The sequence below is a fragment of the Centroberyx affinis genome, unplaced genomic scaffold (genome assembly GCF_046629955.1).
Source record: "Centroberyx affinis isolate AG114_WGS23_722 - 3 ecotype Tasmania unplaced genomic scaffold, CSIRO-AGI_Caff_v1 ptg002726l_1, whole genome shotgun sequence".
Taxonomy (NCBI): Eukaryota; Metazoa; Chordata; class Actinopteri; order Beryciformes; family Berycidae; genus Centroberyx; species Centroberyx affinis.
Genome location: NW_027280894.1, coordinates 109499 through 123465, shown reverse-complemented (window position 1 = coordinate 123465; position 13967 = coordinate 109499). Strand labels below are relative to the sequence as shown.

Genomic DNA, 13967 nt, shown 5'->3' with positions numbered 1-13967 from the left:
TGCATCCTGGGAAACTGGCCATTATCCGACCATAACAATGATGCAATTCTGCCACAAGACCTGATGACATTCGGACCGCCGCTGTGATCACTGAGGGTGATTATCGAATCAATAGACATAACCAAAAATGAGGTTGGAACAAGTCAGACAACAGTCAGTTGTCACAGTTAATAGCATGAAGCACATGTACCATAATCTCACCAATAATGACAGCAAGAGGTCTATGAATAACTCTCGCAGCATTTCTCCGACGCTTGTTTCATCGATTAACGCTCTGGAACGGGTTCACATTTCAGAATTCCCCCTTTACGACCATTTATGACAGCCATATTTCATTTATATGCGTTGCAGTAAACATCACAGCCCATTCAAACACAAACTCTGTATATCTCTGGTGGCTACATGGTGGATTAGACACAATGTCATCCGTCCTTAAAGCTAACCCAAGTTACCCCCCATTGGGTGGGATGGTGACCGCAGTTTGCCTTCTGTTTTCTTGGCGGTGTGACCTTAGCGAGGCACGGAGGCATGTACGCAGCGGCGGCACCAGCACCGGGCATTGATTGAGGTGGTTGAGTGTGTCAGGGCATAGCATAATCAGGAAGCACAGAGCTTTCAGGCAGACAGAACAATTGAACGGGCAGCCAGAGAAGCTGGGGCCTATTCTTTTTTTTTTTTTTACCAGATTTCTCCATCAATAATGTGTTCCAGTCAGGGAGTTTGTTTTTTTGTGATGACAGAGCGAGACAGACTCTAGATGGGGAGCAGGAGGGAGGCAGGGGAAAGACAGAAAGAATGAAAAAAACAATTGAAAAACAGACCACACGAGGTATGGAAAGAGACGGCAAATGATCAATAAAAACAGAGAGAACGAATGGAAAAAATTCAAATATACACCCCAAGAGGAAGGAGATGAGGTAGAGAGAGAGAGCAGGCCTATGATCAAGAGGAACAGGGAGAGAGAAGAGAGGGAGTGTGTTTGCTGTCATGCCCATGTTCCAGGCAGCGAGAGATGGATTTCTCTTTATTCTCTCCATCAGTGATTTCTTACACCGACACAGTTCAAGATGAACAATCTAATTAATGTGAGCAAGGTCCTTTTTATTACAAGAGAGCATCGCATTGTATTTACAAGTTTAATCAAAACAGCCGTGAAGATTGTGTCATAACCAGGTTAATTATGTTTTCCCTACAATGCCGGGTCCTCTCCGGACCACTATGTTATTAGTGCATGTTTAATTAAACGCCATCACTCATAGATCTACATTACTTGGTGGTTGGCTTAGCAGAGACTTAAAACAGGCTTAGAATAAGACCCATAGGAAGAGCAGTCAAAGAAAACAGACATCTGTGATCAGGAACCTAGTCATCATCTGGAGACTTAATTTTCTCTCTGACATTTGGTGTGGGACTCGATAATTAACTGGCCTTTTCATTTGTGAGTTATTCATAACGTCTGTGCAAGAGGTTGCTGATGAGTTAAAAAGTCAACAACAAACTGGAATATACTATGTTTATTTATTCTCCTTTAGTCCATGAGCTATTTCTTACAAACACAAGCCATCTCTTACGCACACACAGAATGTTGTAGGCCCACAGTATTTTGTACTAGGAAGATAATTTAACCGATTCTAGTAGATGGTAAATGTTTGCACTGGGACAAGCAGCCCAGATCTTTCACTTTGTCATGAATTCAAACTTCTGGGCACACTTTGGCTTTGAGCGAGCGTTTGGCTGAGCGCCAGGGAGCCGCCTGCACTGCCTCACACAAGGCCCTGGGAACAGCTTTGCTCCTGGAGGGGGCGACCGCAGGTGGAAGGTGGGGGAGAGAGAGAGGAAAGGATGCTCGTTCTCCTTCCACTTGTTTCTTAGAAGGGGTGAAGAGCAGCGGGGGCACGAGACCGTACAGCTGGGAGAGGACCGTGGCAACCGGATAAGCCCAGATGGGAGGCCTGGTGCTGGGGGTGAAAATCAGGAGGGCGTGGGTAATGTGGAGGGGCAGACACAGCAGAACGAGAAGGGAGAGGGACAGAGCCAGGGAACGGACCTGGGACGGGTCGCGTTTAGGGGGTTCTGCAGGACCAAAGGGGGACTGCCTGGGCTTCATGCACAGCAGGTCCAGGTAGATGGCCAGCAGTCCAAGCAAGGGGAGCAGGAACGCCATCACCCCATGGACGTAGACCAGGAACTGGGGGCTGAGAACAGTGTCGGGGGCGCACACTCCCCAGTGGCTGCCGTGGATCTCGGCATAGGTGAAGTTGTGCAGGTCTTCCACGTAAAACTTGGACAGGAAGCCTCCGTAAGGGAGGTACTTCCCAATGACCGAGAGGTCCTGGGGGTACTTGGGGTGCGGGGGAGGGGAAGGAGAGGAGGTCGTCCAGTTGCCGTCCAGCCCCAAGCCAGCCGAGCCGTCAGTCCCACCGCTGCCCCTGGCGTCCAGGACATCTGAGCCGATGAACTGGGCGAAGGAGGACAGAACAGAGCCCACCCAGCACAGCAGGACCACACACAGAGCCCGCTGACGGGTCACCACTGACGAGTACCTGGCACCCACAAGGCACATATGGATTAGTGAAGCCAGTACAGAACATACACATACACTATACACTCCAAAGACCAAAATAAAATATTCTATTCTATTCTTTTATATTATATTCTATTACGACCAAACCAACCATAGCCTTACCACTACATAGAACAGGATGCCATTTGCAAAGATCCTGCACCTCTACTGCTACTAAAATGTATTCTTATTGTAAAAACTTGGCAAAGACAGCCAGTTTGACTCCATACTCATCTCCCGCTGACCCCAAAACCACAGATTGGCTCTGACTTGAAAAGGGCATTCCTTTCATGTTAAAATTAAGTTGCGACATGCTGCAGTGATCACAGCCCTGTTGCCAAGAGTGTGGGCTCATTAACTGACCACAGGTAGTTGTCCTTGAAAACAGGCCTACAACTGAGTGAAAATTGCAGAAATTGCAATCTTACTAGTACAGAAATCATGTTTTGCTTGCACAAGCTGGTTAATTGGCTGGTGCAAAGTGATTGAAGTCCACTACTATATTCAGTCAGTCCAGCTTTCTATGATCAATAAAAACATCCAAAAAGCAGGTAGACCTGACACTTCAATTATTCCCTTTTATTGAAAGTTTTGATTTGTAGGCGACTGTCAATGCTCATACATCTCAGAGTCTATTAATGTTTACAGACCCCCTTCTCTCACCTGGCAGCATAAACAGCATGGCCATGAAACTATAGGCACTCTTGAGTCTGACTATGTGCGATGAAATAGACTCTTAAAGCTTTGAACTAACAGCCTCTTTTGATGTGAGAGTATTCCATACCATGGCACATCTCCAGAGGTTATGTGTGTCTGCTGCTTTTTTTTCTTTTGCCCTGACATTGATTTTTTTGCTGCTGAAAGCGAGCTCAAGAGTGTTGCGAGACTCTTGCACTCCCACATATTCACCCCGCTCCCACACACGAGTTACATTTTCTAAGGAATTCTAGAATTTAACATAATTGGAATTTTATTGTTTTATGCGATACTGCACTATATGTCAAAGAAAATATTCTATTTTTGTGTCCCTGCTATATCTATCTAGATATATGCCATTCCCCTGTAGAACGGATGATGAATGTTTAATGTATGATTTCTACTTTTACCATATTAATATTTGACTGGGCCTTTTCCACTTTTACTCTCGTAGAGCATTTGCGTATTTATTCTTCAACTGCTTGCACAGATTTCATTCTGCTCTAGACTCACCTGTCTGCCAAGTGATGCTGCAGGTGGGCATCCAGGGTGAGCAGCAGTAACAGGAACATGGTAAACTGCCTGACCAGCAGGGGGCAACACACCAGTGTGATACAGGTGTACAGACACTGGGGGGATCGCAGGTTGAGTAGCACAGACACAGGTACTCCCAGCGCACCGCCCACGGCTCCCACCCAGCCCAAGCACAGCCGGAGGCAGGATGAGACACTCCCGCCGTGGGGCCTGGCGCCCTGGGGACCCTTCTGGGCGCCCACTGCTGTACCACTGCCACTGCCAGCCATACACAACCGCACACTCACCACAATTACAGAAACAGACAGGATGCACTGGCACAGGGAGTAGAGCCACACGAATTCCATATCTAGGGGGGAGAGAGAGAGAGACAGACAGACGAAGGCAGAGAACAGATTTGAATACGACTCCAACAGTCATTACTGTTAATGGTATGAGAGAGGAAACGATGGAAAAATGTGCCCTTGCAAACACTGCCACATTCACTCCCACTCTTGCCACCCCTGCTGTATGTTCCCAATTGACTCTTTCAGCATTAATTGCCCCTGCTGCTCAACTTCGTTGTCAAAGGCATGGTCGGACATAAAGACAGAGAAGAGAGGGAATACAAATCAGACCGGAGTGACAAGGGTGGAGGAAATATTTGAGGTTAAACGTGGGGGAGTAGGTCAGAATAGTTAAACAGAAAGGGAGAGAGGACAGATATGGCAGGGCAGAGAATTTAATGCAAGAGCGTGGTAGAGGCAGGGAGGAGAGAGAGAGAGAGAGAGAGAGACAGGCAGGGAGGGAGTGTTAGATATTTTGATAGGTATTGGAGAGCTGTAAACGTGCCTGGAGAGTGAAAAGGTCAGACCAGACCGGACCTGACAGAACTCCTCCACTGAGGATGTGAGCACCATGCAAACACTGAGGAACAGGCGCCAAGCTGGGTGGCGACATACTGTTAACACTCACTTTCTCTCCGCTCTCTCTGCTCTTTGTTTTGCCTCGCTTCTCCCTCTGGCTCATCCACCCACACTCGTACACACACACATACTCTCTGAAACACAACAGGCCTACACATGTAGGCTATGCATAAACACTTGAATGCATGCACACACACACACAGACACATACGCACACACACACGCTCACACACAGATGAGTAATTTTCAGCAAATGCATTCAACAATGATTGGCAGGTAATTTTAGCAAATTTTCAAACAATAGCCTCACATAAAGCAGAGCGGAATGAATATTGAAATAGCAGATTTGCCGCTGCAATATGCCACCTGTCCATTCCGCGTAATTAGTTTGACCTTTTCAGAACATTCAGTGGTAGTCGTCAGTTTTCCATAATAATCATGACTGGCTGGAATAACCTCTTTATACCACTTCATAATCACTTTACACAGTTGTCTCCTGTCTCGCCACTTGAAGGGCCTCAGCCAAATTGATTTACTGAAGTAATTAATGGAGTTTAATCCACCTTGTGTGGGTTTTCAATTCGAATTGGTGGCTGGTCACTCTCAGTGTAATTAATTACCTTCGTTAATCAATTAAGCACTTGGAAACAACATTCGAGCTATAAGTCCGAACCTTTCGGCACGGTCAGAGGTTTTCAGAGAGTTGAAGTCTCACTGGGCGTCTAGATGTGGCATTATGTCAAAGGAGCAGATTAGGATAAAAAGTTACAGTTACCTGTTGTGAAGCCCTGCGATGACACAGATAGTTTATACAAAGCTCTCTAATCTATCCTCTGTATGCCTTCCCTGGCTTTTTACTTCCCTCCAGGATCTCTATCTTTCCCTCTCACCTCTCACTCTCTCTGTCTGCGCCTGCTGACAGAGTAAACTCTGATTCATAAACCTCTGCTTATCCACCTGCCTGCTATCTCCCTCTCCTGTCTCTGCAAACATATCAATTGTGTCAATGTTGGAGCATGGCTGCCCTTTCCATCTGAGATGTGTAAAGGGCAGCATCGCCTCTGCCGGCCAGGGAAATATGTAAATACGCTACACACAGACAGGCACATATATGAGCACGCGCACGCACACACACACACACACACACACTCTCACACAAACACACACACACAGAGTTTCAGTTTATCCTTCATTCTTTTCTCTAGCAAAACCTTTCTTTCTTGCACATTTTTTCTCTGATTCTTCCAATTTTCTCAGACAGGGGAAAGTAAGAGGTGACTCACATTACTCTGAAGACAATATGCGTTTTGATAATGAGTGAAGGTGAGTTGGATTTGACGAGGGTGAGCAGATATAATAGAGAAGTGGGATACTGTGAGACTGTCAGTACACCAGTGTGTGCTGAACTAATTGCTAGGCCCTATACACACACAGGGAATACAAGCCTTCAGGAGGAAAATATGCCTTTAAACATCAGCCATGTTACTCCTGTGATCTTCATTCAGACAGTCCATTCGATAATAGATAACATAAGAAACTCTCCCACAAAAGGCAGAAATCATATAAGGCATTAATAATCAAGAGACAAAGCCTGGAGTTACTCTGAAAATCTACTCTACACTGAAAATGAAGTGAAAACTGAGTTTGTGTGCTCAGAATGTTTACTTGAGTTTTTACATGCAAATGAGCTTTATTGTAGGGCTGACAGTTATGGACTGGAAAATGTGTCCATATTCCCACAAAAACCGCCCTTGGCACTGTCGCTGTGTCCACAGTGTCAGTCTCCCATTGTCTGCCAATGGGGCACAGCATCAGGCAGGGGCATATTGAGCCCAAAACTGTTGCAGGGGCACACATTCATACAAATGTGTCCACAATGCAAATCAAGATAGATTAACAAATGAATCACTAACTTGACAATAGCTGCATTGTCAAATCTTGTGGTGCAAACTTAATTGTTGATGGAGCTAAAAACATGAGGAGGGGCGGGGTTGATTTACACAATTAGAATCATAATGAATCAACATTAGAAATAAAAAGCAAAAAATAAATAAAAAAGCAATGAAGAGTCACATAAGTCATAGCATGGTGCAAAAGCCACATTTGCATCTCAAAATTGGGAGTCTAGATACTTCTGACTTTAGATGTGGCACCGAGCAGGTGAGAGAGGTGCTCCATAATAAAAAAGCGAGTCATTCCCAGAAGCAAATATTTCTGGAATTCCATAGTTATGGATATAATTTGGAAAAGGTCATGGCTCCTCCCTTATAAATTTTATATTTCCAATAAAGCAAGAGGGATTAATCTGAAAATTCTCCATAATATATATCTAAACAATGCCTTTATTTCTAAATTGAAAGACATCAATTATAAATGTGTATTTTTTGCATCAGAAGAAGAAACCCAGCAACCTTTTGGAATGACTTTATGGTGCAAACACCGGTCATCAGTTCCCTTTGAATTATTTGAATTATTTTTTTTTATATAATTTTGATTGTAAAACAAGTCTTGCATACATTGTAAACTACTGTGTACATTTTTATATGTACAAAACATCTCTTTGAAACTACAAACAATTAAACTGTGAAATACTTTTATGAACTTTTCAATGATAAATGATCTGTCTGTTAATATTATTATTTGTATTTATGTTTTTTTTTCTGAGGACTATTTATTTATTTTTTCATTCACAAACCTAGACTGAACTGTCTAAGATCAGAATAAAGTGAATTATGTATTTGGGTGGATATCCATCTCTATGTTATATGGTCCATTAGGCCTATATGGTAAATATAAATCATTCATTTTTAAAAAGTGGCCTATTTTTCACTATTTTGTAAGATTTAATACGCTACATCATCATCCATCTCCATATTATCAGATCACAAGAAAATATTAATTTCCGTTTCAGTTATATTAAATCAAATAGTTGCTACGTGCGTCTCCTCCAGTCTCTTTGCAATCTGCTTTTAGAAAATCTGACTAGTTTCTGATTTGTCTGTAGACTGTGATGAGAGGAATCGGTTGAAAAAACAACGCCGCGGTCTCGCGTAAAGGAACGAGATTTGCCCGTTTTAACATGGGTTGGAAACCCCGTTCCACCCTCTTCCCTTCGCTGTCCACAAGCAAGGTAAATGGATATCTCTCTTCCCTCAAGTTTTTTACGAAAAATAGGGTGAAAGCGTCACCATTCACTCTCGAAATATGACCGGGTGGACTATTACATATATATTAACAAGTGCACGGGACTTTACTTGAGTGTGTACGCATATTTAGTAGCTTTTAAAGAGATTTTGTCTCGCTTGTTGCGCTCATACTCCAATGCTATCGGTAATGGCTGCCCCCATGCTACCGCGTTGAGGCCTGCTAACTGGCAGGCTAGCTGGCTCTTTTTTGCATTCCATTTATTGAGAAATTACTTGTGTGTATTTTGACCAACATAATTATCTTTATAGGTAATTTTGGTCTGATCGAATATCAGTTGTCCAATATCCATGGGGTTGACAACATGTTAGGGCTATACTGAAGCAATTCGTGGTAGCTAATGTCGCCTAGCTTCATACTTGGGTATTAGAAGCTCATGCCGGTTTGAAAGCGTGTAGAGGTGCTGCACATGTAATGGGCACAAGTGTTGGACTAGTTGGATTGTTAAATTGGCCGGTCTTTTCATGGTCGGTAATTACTGTATCCTTTGGCTAGATGAATTGAGTGGGTCAGTCATACACACACATTGCAGTCGGATAAGAAACCCCAAGCCAAGTGATGCCATCTATTCGCACTGTAACCATGTCCATCCGATGGGCGACATAGAAACTGTGAAGAGAATAAATTTGAGTAAGTTACCAGCTCATTTCCTATCGTCAATTTTGTATTTTGTAATATTGTGCTTCCCTGTGTTTTCCGCAGATGCCAGGTGTCACAGTGAAAGACGTCAATCAGCAGGAGTTTGTCCGTGCCCTGGCAGCCTTCCTGAAGAAGTGAGTAGTAGTCAGTAGGTTTGCCACAATGCTGTTTTTGCTCAGCATTCTGGTAAATAATAATACAAAACTGAATATAGCGTTTGTGTTTGTGTGGCTATTGTACAATTTTCAGTGGACTTGGGTTTCTTTCTTTGCCCATACCTCAATACTCTTGAGTTGTATTCAATTTTTAAAGAATGTGCTTATGCCTTACTGGAGAACTGTACAAAACGCACTAACAAAAAATGCTAGTAAGTGGCCCTGCTATGGTTCCAGTATACTCACACCACCCTTCTTTACTCAGGTCAGGAAAGCTGAAGGTGCCAGATTGGGTGGACCTTGTCAAGCTGGCTAAGCACAAGGAGCTGGCCCCCAGTGATGAGAACTGGTTCTACATCAGAGCTGGTAGGTCTTTCTACACTCAGGGGTCCCACTGGTCCTGGAGTTTGGAGAGGTGTATTCCAGACAGGGAGAGTCAGGAAGTTTGATACAACAGTTTGATTTCCAGGGACGTTTGAGAATGTAACTAATGGGTCACATTGCAGGAATATACCAGTATGTCGTTTGCAACTTATTTCACACATTTGTTGTATTACATGCTGTTTTTCAACTGGTTTGTCCACTGCCTGTCCAGCTATAGTTGAAGCCACACTGTTGACTGGCATAACTTTGCTGAAAAATATTAACCAGAAAGGAATGAAAATGTGTCATGTGCTTTGACCCGGTTATGGAAAGTCATGAAATTTTACATTGGGGTAAAAACTCTGTCCATTTCTCCATTTCTGCAACTACTGGTGTTGGGGAAGCTGTTGCTGGCCCTCAACTTCATTTACTGGGATTTGTTAGAATTGGCTGTTTGCCTTTACAGTTGCTCTTGGTAAGAATGTTGCCTGCCACCTCTAGGAATGATTGATGGCCTGCTGAAAGTACAAGTAGTTAGAGCAAAAGTAGAAGAGCCTTCAATTCCTAGATTACAGAAATTTAAAGCAGCCTACAGTAAAAAGTATGGCCGAGGGCCATAACTAACAATATTCCTGTGCCTATAGAATGATGATTTAGGCTCTGTTAAGTGCTTGGAAAGTAAATGAAATAAGAGCTATGGAGGGACAAAGGGGATGTTTTGAGTAATTGCAGTGGAAGAGGGGATATGATTTTGGAGGAGAGGTGACACAAGGTGCTTCATCAAGTCTTCAGTCCATGAGGGAAGATGGGGCTAATTTTGTTTGAGGCAGAGGCCATTATAATGCCTTACAACAGCTCAGTTTTTAACAGGCCAGTTGACTAAGGTGTGGTTGCAGTGTAGACTTACTGCTCAGTGCTGCTCCATACAACTCCATTTTGTACTTTTGGCTACTGGCTAGCTGCACTGGTGCAGCTTAGGGGTTCAATGGCTTGCCCATGGGCAGTTTCACAGTAGTTATCGGAGACTAAAGCACTTCTCATTAATTTCCCCTGTCCAGAATTTCTGCTGTGTTCACACACCCACTTACCTAACCAGCATCTCCCTGTTGGAGGGGGGGGATTCCCACTGTAATGAGTTGCAAGGCTGTTGTCAGGCTAACTGAAATTAACACCCTCATCTCTCCTGCCCCCTCAGCATCCACAGTCCGCCACCTGTACCTCCGTGGGGGTGCTGGTGTGGGCTCCATGACCAAGATCTATGGAGGTCGCAAGAGGAACGGCGTTTGCCCTGCCCACTTCAGCGTAGGATCCAAGAATGTGGCCCGCAAGGTGCTGCAGGCCCTCGAGCTGCTCAAGATGGTAGAGAAGGATCCCAACGGGTGAGTCCTTTATCCCTTGTGTCCACTAGACACCTTTTTTATTTACTTACTTTTAAGCTAGAAAATTGACTAAATGCTTTGGAGGCACTGGCATGGCTTTTATTATTAAGTAATATTGACAATTTTTTTTAATGGTAAGGTCTCTGCACACATGCTAAGATTTTAGTGCTCAGTGGATCCTTTCAAAATAAGCTAGCGCAGAGAAGAGGTTCTCAATGGACATGTAACCCTAGCCTCATGTTGGGACATGGGTGTCCCATCTCTCCTCCAAGTCAGAACTGATCACTATGTACCGCTGAATGTATGTGTGTGACTAGAAAACATCAGAGGCGAACAAGTGAGCATTGGCTTGATGTAGTGTTTTGATTTGAGGTTGAAATGATTTGAGGTTGAGTTGACCAGTTGGCCCACATTTGTGAAAGGGTGCGCTGATGGGACTATAACAACCCCAAACAAACTTCTAATATTCAGTCATGGACAGTCTACAATTTCCTCTTGGCAGTCACATCGTAACAGAACCATGATGTAAAATAGACTCGTTAGTTTCGGGGGGGGTAACTGTGAGACATGTAAATTCATGATCAAGATTTTACTGTGAGAGCCACTGTAAAAGATTTAATCACTCTGTAGCAAGTGGATTAATTCATTGGCACAGTTTTTGTTCAGTTCAAGTGAGCAGGAAAATGGAATTAGATTTTTTTATTGGCCCTTGTTTCAATGTTGATGGTGAGTGATTTTTGCCAACGTGTAGGATTGGGGAATTGATCAGTGGTTTTTCCTGACTGCAATATTGTGATCAATGGGGTGTATAGAAGTAGTTATTGAAGACATGGCCATTTTGTGTAGTGATTTTTGACCAGGTTGATGTGCTGTATTCATTTCAATGTCTTGATCTTCCATGTCCTATCTTCCCCTCAGTGGTCGCCGACTAACCGCCCAGGGAACCAGAGACCTGGACAGAATTGCTGGCCAGGTGAGAAATTCTCCAGTCTTTGCTATCTAGTCATTGCTAGAAGTAGCTGGGATCTGTGCCCAGATGCAGTGGTTAAGTCTAGGGATGTCCCAATTGACTTTTTTTTTTGTCCGATCCGAGTCATTTAATACAGAGTATCTGCTGATACTGAGTCCCGATCCAATATTTTTGTCATTAGATTTTTTTTAAACGATTAAACAGCTGCGTGCTACAAGCATCACTCTGATGGATCTAAAATCACTAAAACCAAACAAGCGAGGAAAGATAAGCTTAATACCTTTCCATTACACTAACATTGAAAGCAGCTCTGTTGCTGCCACCCCTTGAAATACTTGCATTGCAAGCAGGAGGTGGCCACACCGATCCTTTGTGTCTATCCATGTACTTTGATTTCAAGTAATTTTCCGATGAGAGCTGTCGGTTGTCTTGACAGGGCTGAGTCTGTCTCTGTCACATTTTTCAGTAGTTGTGGGATGTTGGGATGATTGTAGGTTTTTTTTAAAAAATAGAATTTTACTGTATAGTTTGTCATTTTTTCTTTGAAGTAGCACCATTATGAGCAAAGCCTTCTCGACATGTTTCTCCTCGCTGTACTTTTTCCCACCATGCTGAAATTTCAAAACAACCCAAATGACTGAAATCTATCTGTCAAAACCTCTGTCTGACTGATCAGTTTGGCTGCCCACATAGCTGTTAGGCTGCTGTCTGTCTGCAATTTAAAATAATTCCACACTGCAGACATGATGGTGCGACTCGCCGCCTACCATACCATGCACATCACTGCTGTAAGTAGTGGTGGGTGACAGTTGTTTACAGCTGTCACATACATGTTTTTTACGAAAATTGGTGTAAACGGATCATAGGGATGAATCAAAATATGCATTGACTGAGTCCAATCTTTGATATCTGCCTGTCACATCCCTAGATAAGACCCTCTGGAGTTCTCCTGTCTCCTCCCCCCAGTCACAGCCTCCCTACTGTCTCACTAACAAAAAAATAAAGGGGACTACCCACTGTTCTTGAAACCGTATCTGTGTTCCTTGAGAGCTGTGGAATCTGCTGCAGCCTGGCGTAGCCCAGAGCTACGACTCAAATGCTTCAATTTCAGACTCCCCAGCTGTTGAATGAATGTCATATTCCAGCCTCACGCTGGCCAGGCAAAGGTTGTTTTCTCTGCCCGCCTGCGTCTGTGATACTGTCTGCCTTTTTATCTCAAGTGCAGACCCACTCAAGGTGGTGCCCCAAAGCATGTTTCATCACAAAAATATCATCTCTCTGCTTTGATGCAACACCTTGTCTATGTTATGCTAGTACACCGCCCCAGTGTCACTGTAGCATGCAAGCCTTTGAAAACAGTTGTCCTTGGGCAAGTTTTCTTCTGCCAAAGTGTCTATGGAGGCCAAGTGACTTGTCTGTCTTGTGTGGCGCGCTGCTGGAATTGTCTGTTCGCCTTCACTAAAAAAACAAATGGCAGTTGTGCCTTGTCAAAAATCAGGAGAGAGGCAGCAGCGGTGTGATAATCCAAGGGTAAAGGGGGTAAACATGAGGAGGGAATTTCATGCTTGGCAAGCCCGCCGTATGGCACCAGTTTTCTCCTTGTTTACCCATGCTAATGAGCAGTATGCAGATGAGCAGACCTGGGCCCAGCCCCGCCTGCCTGCTGTACAAAGCTGGCGAGAAGCACTCCGCTTGGCTCACCTACCCCCTCCCTTTCCCCCCTTGTGTATTGTAGTTTCTGATGGCTTTTTAAGAAATTGATGCTTTTTCCCCTGCAAGCAAGGTTCCTGCCATGTGCTGTCAGTAGAACATGTATGGTGTTTTGGCAGCAGTTGGAACATTGAAAACTTTAATTTCCCCAAGCTGTTAGTGTTGTGACTCCATTGAGATATTAACTCAACTTTAGCATCTCTCCCCCCTTACAATGGAGAAACCTTTGAATGCATCTGAATTAATGTTTTTTTTTTTTTTTGTTTCCACAGGTTGCAGCTGCAAACAAGAAAACTGTTTAATAATAAATCTTTTTGGAGAAAGTCAAATGCTGTGTACTCTGGGTTTTTTTTTTAACCTCATTGTGTGGGAAATCAAGGTGAACCCTGACAAGGATGCTAATGGTCTGTCCAATATGTTGAAGTACTCTGCTCACCTTGTCTCACTCTTAAGAAATTGCTTGAAAGGCTGAATCTTTGTTGGGCTCGGATTTCATTTGGCCTTGTCCAAGCTGTTTAGCCAAATTTATTGGCAAGAGAGGGAAAATGGAGAGGAGAGTGAGGTACTTGACCTGATAAGTTCCTTTCCTTTTTATAAAAGCAGAATGTCTGGGAACCAGGCTTGATGGGAGAAAAGGAAGCTGGTGGTATGAATCGCCCTTAGCTCATTTCTAGCCGTCTGGTTTGAATGTCACTCACCTTAAAAGGGCAGCGAGTGACCGTTTTACTCGTCTTTGGGGTTTTTTTTTTACATGCTCTGAGCCTGCATAGACTTAGCTCATCATATCATCTAATCAACAAAAGCTTAACCACAGGGTGCAGATGCATAAAGAAATAAGTTGAAAAAGCT

General features: G+C 43.7%; 2 protein-coding genes across 2 annotated transcripts; one reads left to right on the top strand and one right to left on the bottom strand.

Annotated features, from left to right (window-relative positions):
* Positions 1-1693: 1693 nt before the first annotated feature.
* Positions 1694-4140, bottom strand: LOC139657628 (adenosine receptor A1-like). The gene is made up of 2 exons (XM_071535525.1): positions 3773-4140; positions 1694-2543 (listed from the first exon to the last, which is right to left on the bottom strand). The coding sequence occupies exons 1-2, from the start codon at positions 4138-4140 to the stop codon at positions 1694-1696; spliced, it is 1218 nt and encodes a 405-aa protein (XP_071391626.1).
* A 3646-nt stretch (positions 4141-7786) lies between these two features.
* On the top strand, positions 7787-13447 carry rps19 (ribosomal protein S19). The gene is made up of 6 exons (XM_071535531.1): positions 7787-7828; positions 8605-8675; positions 8962-9062; positions 10255-10438; positions 11357-11411; positions 13391-13447. The coding sequence occupies exons 2-6, from the start codon at positions 8605-8607 to the stop codon at positions 13418-13420; spliced, it is 441 nt and encodes a 146-aa protein (XP_071391632.1). The 5' UTR covers positions 7787-7828; the 3' UTR covers positions 13421-13447.
* Positions 13448-13967: the final 520 nt, after the last annotated feature.